At 39.4% G+C, this 15,535-nt stretch overlaps 2 protein-coding genes across 2 annotated transcripts in view; one reads left to right on the forward strand and one right to left on the reverse strand.

Annotated features, from left to right (window-relative positions):
* LOC109201317 (low affinity immunoglobulin gamma Fc region receptor II) overlaps positions 1 to 15,535 on the reverse strand; it is an 88,573-nt gene that overhangs the window by 56,616 nt on the left and 16,422 nt on the right. The window contains exons 4-9 of the mRNA XM_025905732.1: positions 12,052 to 12,055; positions 4,362 to 4,479; positions 4,037 to 4,282; positions 3,788 to 3,961; positions 2,998 to 3,081; positions 2,214 to 2,306 (exon numbers count right to left, since the gene is read on the reverse strand). Of these exons, the coding sequence (XP_025761517.1) occupies positions 2,214 to 2,306; positions 2,998 to 3,081; positions 3,788 to 3,961; positions 4,037 to 4,282; positions 4,362 to 4,479; positions 12,052 to 12,055 (719 nt within the window). The remainder of the gene's footprint in view (positions 1 to 2,213; positions 2,307 to 2,997; positions 3,082 to 3,787; positions 3,962 to 4,036; positions 4,283 to 4,361; positions 4,480 to 12,051; positions 12,056 to 15,535) is intronic.
* LOC112846280 (uncharacterized) lies at positions 7,740 to 12,685 on the forward strand. Its single transcript, XM_025905737.1, has 3 exons — positions 7,740 to 8,114; positions 9,472 to 9,819; positions 11,353 to 12,685. The coding sequence occupies exons 1-3, from the start codon at positions 7,967 to 7,969 to the stop codon at positions 11,556 to 11,558; spliced, it is 702 nt and encodes a 233-aa protein (XP_025761522.1). The 5' UTR covers positions 7,740 to 7,966; the 3' UTR covers positions 11,559 to 12,685.

A 15,535-nucleotide genomic window follows, 5' to 3' on the forward strand; every position in this document is an offset into this window, starting at 1 on the left:
AAAACTGTCAAAAGAGGAGAAGAGAAAGAAATCTGAGTGCATCATCAAGGACCACAGCCACCCAGCACGTCAGCTGTTCTCCTTGCTGCCATCTGGGTGAAGTTACAGGAGTCTGCCTGCTCGGACTACAAGACTACAGTTTTTACCAACAACCACAACACTGCACACAGAAGCTGTCCTACAGTTTCACAGGTACATACTACACTCTGCACTGGTCACCTCATTTTTATTAGTATTTAAATAAAAATAAAAACCCTTACAGACGATATTTAGTATGTTATCATTTTTTACTATGTTTTTCACTATATTTTATAAATATTTTGTTTTTTTCTATTTCTTTACTGTACTATTCTGCTGAGTGACTGTCTTCTGCTCGTCAAATACATTTCATTGCAATGTAGACCCTGTGCTTACTTGCATATGACAAATAAAACTGAAACTGAACTGAGAATTGGTCTGTGGCTTTTTGTCAGACTCGGGGGCTTCGGTGCTGGTTTTTGTCGCCATTTTCTCCTTTACCAGGTTTCAAAATGGCGCTTTTGATTTTTGTGAAAGAGACACTCTCATGACTCATTGAGTGACACTGTTGACCAGCAAATATGAGATATGCAGTCTGACAATGTCACATGAACCCTGGCTGAGCAGGTATTATTTTAGTATCTGGTACCAGGTAGTATTACCTAAAGGAAAACCCTGGTGAACCATTGCAAGTTGATTCGAGTAGGTAACAGTAACAACATTAACTACCAAAGTAATAAAATTAACAACATTAACAAAATTTAGAACAACAATAGTAGCAATAATAACAACAACAATAACAGTAACAGTAACAGCCATGGTAATAACAATAACAAAAGTGACACTGTAACAACAAAAACATAATTAACAACAAGAATAACACCCAAAATCCACTGTTAATATCTGAGACTGCAGATATTAACTGTTTTCAAAGATGAGCTCTTCAGGCACAAACATGCAGACTGACGTCTGTTGACTCTGCTTTAGGCAAGAAAACAATCTTCCTTTTTGAATCTCAAATGTTTCACAGGTGTATTCAGTGACTGTGTTATATTTAAGGCACTTTATTTTAGAAAAAGCACTTTGCACTTCATCCCGAGCTCTACATTCAAACTGGTCCAGTGCAGCTGTACGACTGTAAACACACACATGATTAAATAAATAATAAATAATATAGAGAGGAGTGCAGGGATGTGTTTAGCAGCCAGTTGGACAACACTACACAGACTGGTTAAGCTGTGGTGAAGGTGTGTGGCTCAGCTTCAGTGAGGAGTAGATGACTGTGGACTCTAATGATACATCTGAATACAAACACACAGATTACAGAAAGTTTAGATAAACATGAGAAAAAAAAACTGCACCGGCTCTATTTGTTACAGAAACAATATCCACAAAACTGTCTTACACAAATATCAATAAATAAATCTCAGAATTCGAACAATTAATATTGAAATATATAAATATGTGTTAGTAGTAGTCAGATCTTTTATTTTTGAATGACAGAACTCTGATGCTTTGCTATATTATAAGCTGCTTCTGTTTCCTGAGTCCTTCCATCGCATGTCATCATCAACCTTCTGCTGGACCATCTCTGATTTGCATTAAAAATAATCATAATTTTAAGATATACTAAGAGGCATTAACTGTGTAGCATATACTGGTTCGTTTTTACAGTAAGAAAAATGGGATTTTTTTAGGCTAGGTTTTAAGACACTCATGTTCAAACATGAATGTCCAAAAATGTGTGAGAACATGCTACAAGCTGATCATTTAAAATACACATGTGTGTATCTTTAAAAGTATTTGATATATGAAGCTAACATTTCACAACAAGCAGAAAATTATGTAAAACTTTGGTGATCACAGATGAAATGACTGTCTCGGATTTAATAGCGCCGTTCCAGTCTTACTGACCAATCAGAGCTTTTCACACCACTTTCAAATTAATACCACATTTTTTTCTTTCTATATTTACTTCATATACTTTTCGACTCACGTGCAAACCATGATTATTCTCCAGCAGCTGTGTGTATTATTTGTTTAATTTCTTTATATAGTACACCTGTCAGGCTTGTGGATCATATAATCGCCTTCATGTGCTGCTGCAGGCTGAGAACTAAGATTGAGACCTTTTATTTTCGCAAAGGGGGGGGGGGGGGGGGGTTGCAGCGAGCATGAAAGAGGAGCAGCTGTACCTCTCTGTCTGCAGTTTGTCTTGATGGGGATCTGTGCATAGCTGACGTCAGATGTTCTGTGCACTGAAGAATAAACTGCCGCTGGATCGCTCTCTGTAAAACATGATAAAGTCATGTGACTGACCCAGAACTCGTGTTTTAGGGTGAGAAAAGGTTTGACATTCCAGGAATAACAGCGGCAAACGTGAGGCCACAGCACAGCACGTCTTTAACCTAGGGCGACTTTAACACCTCTGCTCGGTTTAGCTCTCAAAACAGGAAACCTAATGACCACAGAGCCGCTCACTTGGCACAATGATGTAACAGTCTTACACAGTGCATCTTGTAAAATAAACACTTTGCAAACCTGCGAAAGTAAAAGAAAAATTTAATTAAACCTGACCTGACTAGTATGTGACAGGAGTTATATGAAGTGCTGCACCAAAGATTATTATAACCTGCAAATATTCAAAGCTACACTAGTATAGTCCAAGAATAAAAACATGGAGCTGCTTTAATGTGAGAATTACAAGAAGGGATTTCATTGTTTCTGGCTCTGGTTCAACATCTTTAATGCAGGAGATTTTTAACAGTGGACTGAAATCTTTGTGCATTATGTGCAAGCAATTTTCAGTCCAGACAAAGAAACTGATCAACCTGACCTGATGAAAAACCAGGGGATGAACCTGCAGTCCATGCTAAAAGAACCTGAACCAAAATGCATGAAACACATGTTCTAAACCCTCAGCCATGCACCTCACAGAGCCTCATGTGGAAGCACGAGAGGATTATCGCTCTCCTGTACCTCTCATCATCTTTGACCCATTTCCATCATCTGCTGATGTTCTTCTCACTGATGAAGAGGTGGCAGCTGTCACAGCATCACTCACTGCAAAATCAAATGCAAAGATTTTCCATTAATAGCAAAACTGTAAATGCTGCTGATTCAGCAAGATTAATATTTATATGAAGGCGAAATGTGTTTAAAATGGAAAGTGAAGGAAAAACTGCAGTCAGAATAAAATTAATTTTTAAAAAGTGTTTCTATCTTTTCTTTCAAAAAACAGGAAACTGGACTGAACTGCTCGCATCAGCTTTCTTTGACCACAACTCTCACAAACAACTTCTCACTTCACACACACTGGAAAAAATTACCAAACTGTGTACAGTGTACAAATGTATATATTCAAATATGACATTAATCATAAAATGCTATTGTCGAACTTGATGCACAAATACAGGATGTAGCTTAGTCATAATAAGCCTTATTTAAATATTAGTTAAAAATGTAAATGGTCTGTGGCTCAAACTGGTCCTCACAGAGTTAGATGTGTGGAAATAACATGCAGCATGTGGCAGCTTTTAAAGCAAGAGATTGTGTTTGCTCTGTTTCCACTTAGATGATGTTAGTTTGAGCTTTGACTGTCTGAGATGTGGGCTGTAGAAATGAGGCTCAAAGTGCCAGAAACACATTTGAAAACTTGGCAGAGAAAAAACTGCAGATTACAATTTATTGATTTTTTTAGGTGATTTGTTTAAAAAAAAAAACAGTGGTTTAATATGTCAACATAAAGTGTGAGCAGAATGTGTCTCACCTCCAGTTTTTCTCTGGATGCATCGTCTCAGCACCAGAACCAGTATGACCAGCAGCAGCGGCCCAGTTATAGAGGGAACGGACACCATCACAGAGAGAGGAGGAGAGGAAAACAAGGAGTAGAAGGAGGTAGTGGAGGCTGATGGAGGAGGACAGGTGGGAGAACCTGCATCTACTAAGAATTACAAATCCTTGTGGTCAGTTTGAGTCTCTTTGAGTCTAAAATCTGTAAAAGAAACAGAAGCTTCACCTGTGACAGTGATCCAGCTGGATGGAGACTCTCCATGACCGCTGATGTCACACTTGTAGAGGCCTTCATCAGACCTGGAAACATGCTGGATGGTCATGTGACCTGTAGGCTGCTTCCTGATGAGGGAGCCATCTTTATAGAAAGCAGCTGGGAGGTTGGAGGGAGTGGTCTTTGTTTTACAGAGCAGAGTGACGTCATCTCCCTCCATCACAGGGAGGACAGGACTCTGCAGGATCACTGATCCACCTCAACACAGAGACAAACTACAGCATTTCATCCATTTACACACAGCTTCATCAACACTAACTCCACACACTCAGCTTACCAGTGACTGTCAGGTTAACCATGTTACTGATGGGACCCTCTCTGGACTCACACCAGTAAACTCCACTGTCCAAAGGGTCGATGTAGCTGATGTTACAGGAAGAACCAGCTGATCTTCCCTACTCATCTCCACACTCAGCTCCGGTGTCTCAGCTTGTGTTTCTCCTCAGAGTCCATCCAGCAGAGCTGTCGTCCTCCTCACAGCTCAGAGTCACAAAGTCTCCTTTGAAGAACTGAGAGCTGCTGGGACTCACAGTCAGACGAGCTGTGAAGAGAGATGATTAAAATAAAAGAAAATTGTGAGGAAAAGCTTTCTCACAAAGAAACCAGGAGAATCTATATTGGTGTGTTTTAGATGAGGGCAGGAGTTTAGCTCATGCAACAGATATTTTGTTAGACTCCCAAATCCTGCACAGAGAGCACGAAATAAATCTTTAGAGGTGCTGCTCTATGATATCATACAGATATAAAAGTCAAAACACAACAGTCTGCAAACTGATCTTTAATCTCACGGGGATTACTTATGCATACACTGACTTCATGATGTTTATTATGAACATTCATCATTAATGACAGGAAATGAGGCAAACCACAACATTTGTTGAAACTTTCTCTCCAACTTAAACAGATATTTGCAATCTGTCTGTAGTTAAAGACTCAACAGATTAATTTACTTTTTTCAATATTTGTTTTCATTCCTTCTTTCAAGAAATCGAGCTGTAACAGAAAAACCTGCTGGCTGATGCTAAACGTGTGTCACAGGACCAAGAAAGCCTCGTTAAACAGCACACAGTGATGGTCACATTTTTTATCATCCACCTTTTAGTCCTCTTATTTTAAAGCAGGTTTTTGTTGGGATTTAAACATTTAAATCACTTTATGTTTACGAATCTGTTCCTTTCTGATATTAAAAAGATTAACTAGTACTTTCTCTGATGGACAGAGTCTCCCACCCCATGCATGTATATGTTGCTGAACTGCAGAGCTCCTCCTCCAGTGACAGACTGCTGCATACTAGATGCATGAAGGAGCGTTTCCGCAGGTCCTTCCTCCCTGCAGCTGTCAGACTGTACAATCAGAACTGCTCCCAACAAACACAGATGTTTACATCAGAGCTGTAATTTGCACTAAAATCAACCAAACAACTTCTACTGTTATAACTGCACATTACTTTTCTCAGTTTATATATACACCAACTTATTGGAAGTTACATGTCTACTTTTTAATGCACAGGTACAATACACAATCTGCACTTTTCTAATTATTCTAAATATTCTTAACTATTTAAACATCTTTCAGTATCCTGCTCTGTTTGCACACTACAACCTGGGTTTGCCACTTATCTGTACTCTTTAATAACTGTACAGTACTCTGCTTTGGTAACTATTGTCCATCATGTAAATATGTAAAAATTGTGTTTCTGTTCTGGGTCCTGTTCTGTTTGTATATGTGTGTTTTTTTGCTGCTGATACAACCAAATTTCCCCTTGTGAGACAATTAAAGGATTACTCTATTCTATTCTATTCTATTCTATTCTATTCTATTCTACAGATAACACATTACTAACCTCTTCACATCTTCCCTCTTTTTTTACTGAAAAGTCCTAAAGTTTGGTGAAACTGTGCAAACTCTTAATATAAAGTCTGAATCTCTTTTGTAGTCATGGTAACTCTGACTGGTTTATACTGTTTGAATCAGCCTCTGAGCTTCCATTCAGTGTGTGATGTCACTGACAACGCAGTGGCCAAATTTTTAATCAAACATTAGTGAAGCAGGACATTTTTAATATATCGTCACAGCTTTACAGGCTTGTTTCATTTCTCAGAGACACATATTAAAGCTAATCTGTCTCCATTGTTGTGCTACTTCTTGGTACTTGGGACTCAGTTACACTTGTAGGCCTGTTTTATGGTCTTATATTTGTCATTTAAAAAAACGTTCCCTCACCTTGGTTTGTTGCACAGCAGAGCAGCGACATCAGGACTGAAAGGAAAGCCCAAGAGATAAAGAATCAATAGATTTTAATGTGTTTTTGTTTAAATACTAAATATCCACTACATGAACAGTGACCTCAAGCTGAGTGTGAGACTGATAAACAGGATGTGCTCTGTAGGGGGAGGTGAGGATGCAGTTTAACACCACCATAGTTTATCTGCATCATCGACCACTAAATCTGAGTTTTTAACTAATTTAGTGACGTGAAACTATGAAGCTGTTAAAATCTCCTGTTAAAGGCAAAAACCAGCCGGATTACAGCACCTGAGGCATCCACCTGTACTTCTTTTTTATACTGTGTAACCACATTTACTGTTACAGCATTTTTCTTTTGTTATTAAAAGGTTTTTAAGTCTTAAGTAAAAGCAAGTGCCTGGCTCTAACCCACAGGAGCCAAAAGATCTTAAATATACATATGACAAGAGCATGTGGTACTTACAGAGCGGCCACAGAAGAGGTGTTTGTCCCATCGTGCCACACAGATCTGAGACCTTTTTGTTCCACTGCAGCACTCGAGCTGCTCCTCCTTCCTCTCAGTAGCAAAGTTTGGGGGCTCTGTGGTTTCTCTGCTGCACTTCTCAGGGAAAAAAGTCCTTTGACCTTTTAGTTTTAACCTGAGATGTGAATCATGAGGTTTATTAAAGCAACAAACTGAAACTGAAAGAATAAAAGCCAGTTTTTAGGGGGGGTTGTTTTTGGGGGGGGATATTTATATCTGTCTTGTATTCTTTGAGGAATTTATTTGCATTAAAAATCAGCACAGCTCTTTCTAATTAAAATAAGAACGATAATAATAATAATAATAACATTAACGCTACACTGTTGTTTCTTGTAGGAGAGGGATAAAAAAAAAAACGCGCCACGGCACATTTGTGCCAGCTGCTGGTCTAAAATCATTTTTCAAAGTTAAGGAAAGTGGAAAGAGATCCACAGAGAAACGCAGTTTTGCTGTAATAATACATGTGGGCTACACATAGCTGGTCTTTTATTTAAAGAACATCCTTATTTTCACTTTATTTTGTGTTTTTAATTACATCATTTTTGTTGTTGTTACAATGAATGAGATTCCCTGTCGTCTGTCTGAATGAAGCCTGCGTGTCTTCATCGTCACAGCCAGCGGGGGGAGCTCTGAAGTAAGCTCTGAAGTAAAAACATTGACTGAAGCGCTTTTACCCCACGCACCCCACGCATCAGACAGGCACTGACATCCATTCAGACGCAGATCTCTGAAAAAGCAGTCACGTTTCGGTCATGGATCAAAGTTTGTGTTTGTTGTCACTTAAGCTTGATTTACACTTTTATTTTTTCTGGATGGAGGGTTTTTTTGGGGGGGGGGGGGGGGGGGGGGTATATTGGTTGGGTCTGAGTATTGTGAGGGTGCTCACAGGCAGTAAACAAAAATCAGGAAGTCCCGAAGTTACACTCTTTGTTCAGGGACCTGCATGCAGGCAGCTGACCTTAATGTATTCTAGGCTAGCAGTAAGAAAGCATCATTTCAAAACTGAGTTATATAAAGAGTGACGGTGGTGATAAACAGATGTTTGATCCAGGAACTGAGAGGAAATAACAATGTGATTAAGCTGTACAAGCTTACATAAGCGACATGTCAAAATGAAACCAAAAGTACTTCCCTTTCAAAACAAAACAAACTTCAACTTTCAAATTGTGCGTGCTTCTTCTCGTTTAATGTCTGCACAAATGTCGTCGGTTGTGGTCTTCTTCTTCTCCCTTCACATCTTACTGGCTTCTGGATTGAAAGGTGAGTTCATGCGTTTAGAGACAGGACGAACTAGCAGTGGAGGAAATGACTCAACCTTTGCTAAAGAAAGTGAACACTGCTTGATGATAGTAAACAATGCATGATTAATAATACTGTGCAGTGCATACATGATGTTGTTATGTTGCAGTGTGTGCATGCACTGCACGGTTGCATCGATAAAAATGTTAGGAGCTGGTATATGAGTAATTGATCTGATACCAAAGATGGAATAAAATGTTACTTTTACTTCACGGTTTGACTGTACTGGGCATCATCACCACAAACAGAAATGATTAGCTTATAAAGCACATTTCAGACAGACACAATTTACAATGAAGAGGACATCAATACAGGTTAGTGGAAATCTCACAACAGTGGCATGAAAGGTGTACAAATCCAAATATCGACAATGTTGATACCAATGTTTGTACTGATATTGAGATGACACTTTAGTTTCTGTTCCTCTCCTGCATATAATGCTGCAGTTTCATAGAAGAGGAGACCCAGCTGTCTGTGTAGGAGCTGCTCTCACATGTCACAGCAAAAACTTTCTATTTTCAACCGAAAATGTTATTCACTGCATCTGGTGACGTCATCTCAGCAAAATGTGTTGTAGGATACAGCATCGACGGAAGTATAAAGTTAAAGTAAAAGTCATGATTCAGAGGTTGTTCAGAGGGTGAGGAGAGGATGATTTTTAAATGTACTGATTAAAGAGTGTGAACTCATGATTACATATTAAATCTAGAAAGCTTGAATGCAAATATTGTACTTTTCTTAATACAATTTATTTTAAAGCTTGTGTGACTTAATATTTTGCTAATTTAAAACAAAAATGATAAAATATGATTCTTTACTGTTATAGATCAAGCTGCCGAGCAGTATGTGAGTCATTACAGTCCTCTCCCGCTGTAACATTAGAGCAATAGACACATTAATGAAACATGTATACTATTTGTTAATAAATAATAGTTTTATTACTTTAGGCACTTTAACCACATTTGGAAGCTCCAAGTTTTGTTTTTGAAGTTGGATTGCAACTGTCACTTAAATATTTATTCAAGTATTGTTTTTGCTGCTTCATACCAGGTTACCATGGTGACCTCACAAGCTGAGAGCCATTATTGTGACACTGTAAACTCTGACCTTCTACTTGTTACAACAACAATTCAGAGTTCAGTACTTGCTGTGATCCGTAGTGTTGCTGTCAGAGGTCTCAGGCTGTGACTGTCTGCTGAAGTATAGGTGGTAGACATGGAGTCCAACGTGTTCTTCTGCATAATGCGTGTCCATGACGTGCAATATAACATGCTATTAATGTTTTGTTTTTTCTCCTCTTTCTTTTTCATTCACACAGAGCTCAGAGTGAGGCCTGGAGAAGATGCCACTCTTCAGTGTTGGGGTCCCAGAGATGCACACATCACCCTGCTGGAGTGGAGCAGACCGGAGCTCATCTCACAGGGTTATGTGTTCTTCTTCCAAGACCAGCGCTCTTACGAGAACTACCAGCACGAGTCCTTCAAAGGCAGAGTGCAGCTGAGAGACTCATCCATGATGGATGGAGACGTTTCTGTGATTGTGAGGAACGTCAGGGTCAGTGATACGGGAATATACAAGTGTGAGATTACAACCAGCAAGACAAGCAGTGGCCAGAGAGTCGTCAGCGAGTTCAAGCACTCCATCAACCTCACAGTCACAGACACAGGTGAGTTCGTAGAGGTTGAGCTGACTGCTTTAACAGCACAGCTGTTTATAAGGGTTGCTGTTCCATGCTCAGAGTGGTTCTCTGTCCGTGTATGCTAAAAGCAGTGCCTCATGAAATCCTCACAGCAGGCTCCAACAGTGGGCTCATTTTCCTTCTGCTTCTATGTGATGTGGAAATAGTTTTATCCAATAAGAAGCTTCCTGTTGTGGTGGGTGGATTCTTATACCACACTTGTTTACCTTACAATGTAAAGCACCTTGAGGGTTGTGATTTAAATCTGAATTAAATTAAATATTTCTGCTTGTTTTATGCATTTATTTTTGAAAGGTTCTGCACTTGATAGACATCCAACAGTTTGAAAAAGAAAACAAAAGTGACACACTCTCTGTCTAAAGCTGCTGAATGATCTTTTTCTGCTTCTGTTAACGCAGAGGTTCCCAAAGTGTGGGGCCCGCCCCCTAGGGGGGGCGCAGAGCCATTGCAGGGGGGCGCGGTATGAAAAGAAAAAGAAAAAAAAAGAGCGCTTGGACACTGCTAATGGACAGGTTTTTGACGGGGCTCCCACACAAACGCAAAGCAGAAGATGAAGCATCGCCAAATATGTTTCCAAACCAACTTCCTTCCAAGCCAAAGACTAGAAAATATGGTGAAGCATATCTTCCCTTTGGCTTCACCTGCACAAGTGCCAAGGTAGGTCTCCCCTGCAGAATTAGTTTTCCCTGCGTCGGGAGCACGCGCTGGGCTCTCCAAATCACGGACAAACAGTATCCAACATTCTTGATTTTTAGTTCACAAACACTTCTTGTAATAACTAACTACTCCTGACATACCTTTGACGTTGCGTGACGAACTCTGTAATCCTCGTCCACACGTAAACGCAAAAAAGGAGTTTTAAATAATCTCCGTTTTCGGTGAATCGCAACGCCGTTTACGTGTTGACGAAAAGCCCAAACGCATAGACACAGCTGAGTTTTCAAAAATACCCGTGTAGGTGTGGACGCAGCACTAACAAGAGTTAGTAGTATATTTTATTACTACCTGTAATTTATTGCCGTTTACTTGTATTTGCTTAATTGTTTACTAAATGTTTGAGGTGTGAAATAAACCGGAATGGAGTTTGTAAACAAAATATGGGTGTGTGTGTTTAAATTGAAATTTTTATTTCAGTCAACAATAACACAACAAATTATAATTTTTTTGGAGTTTGGAGGATGTGTTTCTGGGGGGGGGGGGGGGGTGTTAGGTGGTGGGGGGGCGCGAGCATTTTTCTTGTAAAAAAGGGGGGCCTGGCAAAAAAAGTTTGGGAACCACTGTGTTAACGGATAAAAGTGGTATGAAACATGAGCACAGAGATGCTACCCAGCAGTTATTAACTAAATGGCTGCAGATACATTCATTACTTACTTTTCTGACATCCAGCTCACTGCCAGCAGCTTTGACATCACCTCTGTTACAGATATTTCAAAGTGTAAAACAAGAACTACTTTTAGCCTACCTGGTAGCTGAGTCTTCACACTTTTTTTTGCTCTGCAGGTTTCACAGAAGAAGACTCCAAAGAAAGAGGACACAAGGATGGAGGAGACAAGGATACATCTTTTCCTGTTATTATATTAGTTCTTCCATGCGGACTTCTTGTTGTTGTTATTGCTACTGTAGCTGTAAATATCTACAGGAAAAAAGGAAATCAAAATGCAAAACATACCAACATGATGGAAAGTGTAAACACTTTAAAAATGTAAATGTCATGTTAGCAAGCAAAGGATACTAACAGAGGCGCTGTGGGTATCAGAGTCAGAATATTTTATTATATCCCAAGGAAATTATAGTAGCACTGTCCCCTCAACCCTGCAACAGGGGTTCACCACCTCCCAACCCAGAGTCAGCTGATCTTCACAGCTCACATTTAGGAGTCAGAGTCCTACAAACATTTAAACTCCAACACTACAGCTTGACTGACCTGTTGTTAACTGGATAGAACACCTCTGAAATGAATTAGAACCTCACAAATGTGGTTCTGGAAGGTTCTGGTCAGAATTCCCATAAGCGCATTTGTAAACCCTGATATAAACATCTATCTCTCTCTCTCTCTCTCTCTCTCTCTCTATTATGTTATGTAATTTATATGTTTAAACCTTCCCAAATTTCCTTTGTCTTCTGAAAGATAAAAGACCTTTACAGCGTGTCTTTTATCCTGTCCTGAGCCCTATTCCTGATCCTGGTTGTTGTAAAGACCCACCTTTTAGCACATCCCAGCACACCCACTCACTTCACCAGATACACCTTGTTTAGTTCTCTCACCTTTGATTGGGTGTGGTGCTTGTCCTTAATTGCACTCACCTGTCACATGTTATATAAGGACTGCATTCACTTTTGGCTCACTCTTTCTTCACTCCCACATGGGGTGGCAGTGGAGGTGAGGTTCTGTTTGGGTTTTTGATTTCATGTGTTGTTTAAGGTAATGAGTAACTTAAATCTGTTTTCTTTCAGCGTTGGCAATCCATGTCTTTCCTTTTTGATTTTGAGAATAAAAGGAGAACCCTGTGAGTTAGTGATGGCCAAATGAAGCTTTCTGAAGCACTGAAGCTTGTATTGAAAAACGGTTCATTACTCGAAGCTTTTCAACACAGTCCTCTCCGGTGACATCTGGTGGCGAAAATTATGAAGAGCAGCTTGAATCTGCAAAATAAAACGGACTGCTTAATTATCACTGCTCACTCCACAGGGTGGAGTTCTCTCTGATATTGGGCCACCGTTGCGTTGCTTTGAACATGTATTTTTTTTTTCCTCGATTGGGGGGCTGAAAAAATTGTACTGCTTATTTGCTTAATACATTTTGATCAATAAACTTTCCTTATGTAAACATGCACCATGGTGTGGCCTTTCTTTGCTTATGACTCCTTGATGTTGGTAAATACAATAAGTGAGCAATATATATAATATACATATGATAATGTACAGCACATTATGGAGTATGCCCCTGCTGTGAAGTCCTGCCTCCATCTACTTGTGCATTTAATCACTGGACAGCTGGACAGGTATGTTCATACAAAATATTAGATTAGGCCAATTGTCCTATAAATATTTTTGACCTAGGGGTAGCATTGATTGTGAACTGGAAAGGGAAAATGCTTAGGGGGCTGAGTACGGCTGGGTATCGTCACTGATTTGTAGAATCATTTTGATTCGATACAGGATCCGATTCAATTTGATTGGAATCTGGAAAGTTTTGCCTCAGACAGTCAGAAATATTACAATTCTGATCATTTATCAGTATATATCCATATTTTTGTATCTATTGAAAGAAAGCTGACACTTGTGAGACTTAATTAGAGATGTAAACAGAGAGTTATGAAACCTGCAGCTGCAGAAGCCAGCGAAAAAAAAAAGATAAACACAGCGCGAACCCGCCGACACATCAAAATTTGATTCTGACGCGTCGGGTCCGCGCTCTGTGTTTATGTTTGTATGTTTTAGCTGTTTGGTGTTTGACGAAATTTTGTGAGGTTTAACCTGAGATGCTGGCGCTTCAGGCAAAATAACGTTTAATTTACAAATCGACTCAGGATTTTAATGAATCAATATCACTTTATTCAATTTAGAATGGATTGTAATCAGAAAAGCGATAATCAAAACCCACCCCTAATCATGAACTTGCAAAGTAAAAACATGATCTATGTAAGGTAGCCCTTTTGTTATTTTCATTTAAAAAGAGGATTAGTTTTACTGTGCGCTGGCCGAGTCTGTTTCTTTTCTTAGAAATAATTTCTCCTGCCCAAGAGAAAATCCTCTCGCATGGAACAGAAGAGGCTGGAGTGCAGAAACTACACTGCAAGTTGGTAGATATGCAGATATGCAGGTATGCGGTCTTCCTGGGTCCTGCAGACTATCACCTAAAAACAATAAACAAAATGATTTTCTAAAATGTGTAGCAATGTAATTTACGTATAGTGTCAAATACATTTTTTTAGTCTTTATTAGCTTTAATTCACATGGAAGTGTTCCTAAAGTCATATGCTGTAATGATATTTACATTATGAAAAGATGATTTTGGACATTTCAAGTTTTTCACTTCTGCAGATAAAATAAATTGAGCAAAATCAACTCAAAATCCCGCGAATGATTCACTTCCTTATAAACCACTGAATCACTTGTGTTCTAAATGAAGCTTCGGACGTCACTGATCACGTGACTCCGGCCAAACGAAACAGTGCTTCTGCAGTGTGTTGTTTGTTGGGTACGCATCGGAGCGCCAGCTACAAGCGGGCCATCATTAGTCTAATGGATAGATTTAATCAATAAACCGTTCTTATGTAAACATGCACCATGGTGTGGTATTTCTTTGCCTGTCACTTCTTGATGTTGGTAAATAAAATAGATGCAAAATACATATAATAACATACATTATGGCGCATGCCTCTGCTGTGAGGTCCTGCCTCCAGGTACTTAGCAATTAACCACTGGACACCTGGATATATATATATATATATATATATATATATATATATATATATATATATATGTATATATATATGTATGTAGTGGAATGATCACCTCTTCGCTATCTGTCACCATCAACACACTCCACAAATCCCGTGAATGATTCACTTCCTTATATCCATTTGAATCAGGTACCGAAGCAGTTACGTGCGTAATGAAGCTTCGGACGTCACTGGTCACATGACTTTTGCCAAACGAAGCAAGCCTCGACACAGTGCTTCTGAAGCAGTGTGTTGTTTTTTTCGACACACGCTCCGGAGCGTCAGCTTCACGCGGGCCATCACTAAGTGTGAGTGATTGATGACTGCTTATTCTCATTCTAATCGGATGAGCCCATGATGATGACTACTTAAACTCTGAGCCTTCCTTCCTTCATAACACTGGTTCTGCCAGGGGTTTCTTCATGTTAAAAGGAAGTTTTTCCTTCCCACTGTTGCCAAAGTGCTTTCCCATAAGGGGTCATATGATTGTTGGGTTTTTGTATGGTCTACCTTACAATATAAAGTTCCTTGAGGTGTCTGTTGTGAGTTGGCGCTGTATGAATAAAATTGAATTGAAATTTTTCTTTTCTATCCTCTAGGCTGCAGCCTCGGTGCTGTTAAAGGGTTTGGGAGCAGCTGTTGTGCGGATCAATACTGAAATATCGATTCTAAGAGAGATTTATGTTCTAGGACTGATTCTCATATTAAAATATCGATGTTTTAGTAACGTTGGGGTAAATTGTTAGTTTATGATTAACAGGACACAGTGGAACGTGTCTAAACGATTGGTAGGAACTACTTTCTTCTTCCGTCTGTCAGTAATATGCAAAATATAAACTGTATAAACGCATCGCTGATACGTGCTCCTTCACTCAGTTCATTATAATAAGCGGAGTCACGTGTGGAGCAAAAGTGCTGATGTTTAGAAAATGGAAAATCCCCGCATCCTGTAAACGACAGATTCTCATTTGTTCAAATTGTAGAACCTTTAACGTGGATCGTATATGCTGGGTGTCATTAAAACATACACATACAGTACTGTACGCTTTAAAAATAAAAATACAAGTCAAAATGTTTCATACATAAGACAGAGGCTAGATAACGTGTATCTATGAAGTGTCATCGTTGTCGATGCTGGAGGAGGGGCTTTAGCGGAAGACCCGCTGTAGGCTGCAGTCTCTGGTCTGAGCAGGTTGGCATTACTCTGCTGCGACCTGTTGAAAACAGTCTCTCAGAGG

Source organism: Oreochromis niloticus, linkage group LG3 (genome assembly GCF_001858045.2).
Source record: "Oreochromis niloticus isolate F11D_XX linkage group LG3, O_niloticus_UMD_NMBU, whole genome shotgun sequence".
Lineage (NCBI taxonomy): Eukaryota > Metazoa > Chordata > Actinopteri > Cichliformes > Cichlidae > Oreochromis > Oreochromis niloticus.

Coding starts and splice junctions, on each gene's coding strand:
- LOC112846280 (XM_025905737.1), top strand. CDS start 7,967: ATGAAACCAAAAGTACTTCCCTTTCAAAACAAAACAAACTTCAACTTT. Junction 8,115..9,471: donor ACTGGCTTCTGGATTGAAAG/GTGAGTTCATGC, acceptor TCATTCACACAG/AGCTCAGAGTGAGGCCTGGA. Junction 9,820..11,352: donor CCTCACAGTCACAGACACAG/GTGAGTTCGTAG, acceptor TTTGCTCTGCAG/GTTTCACAGAAGAAGACTCC.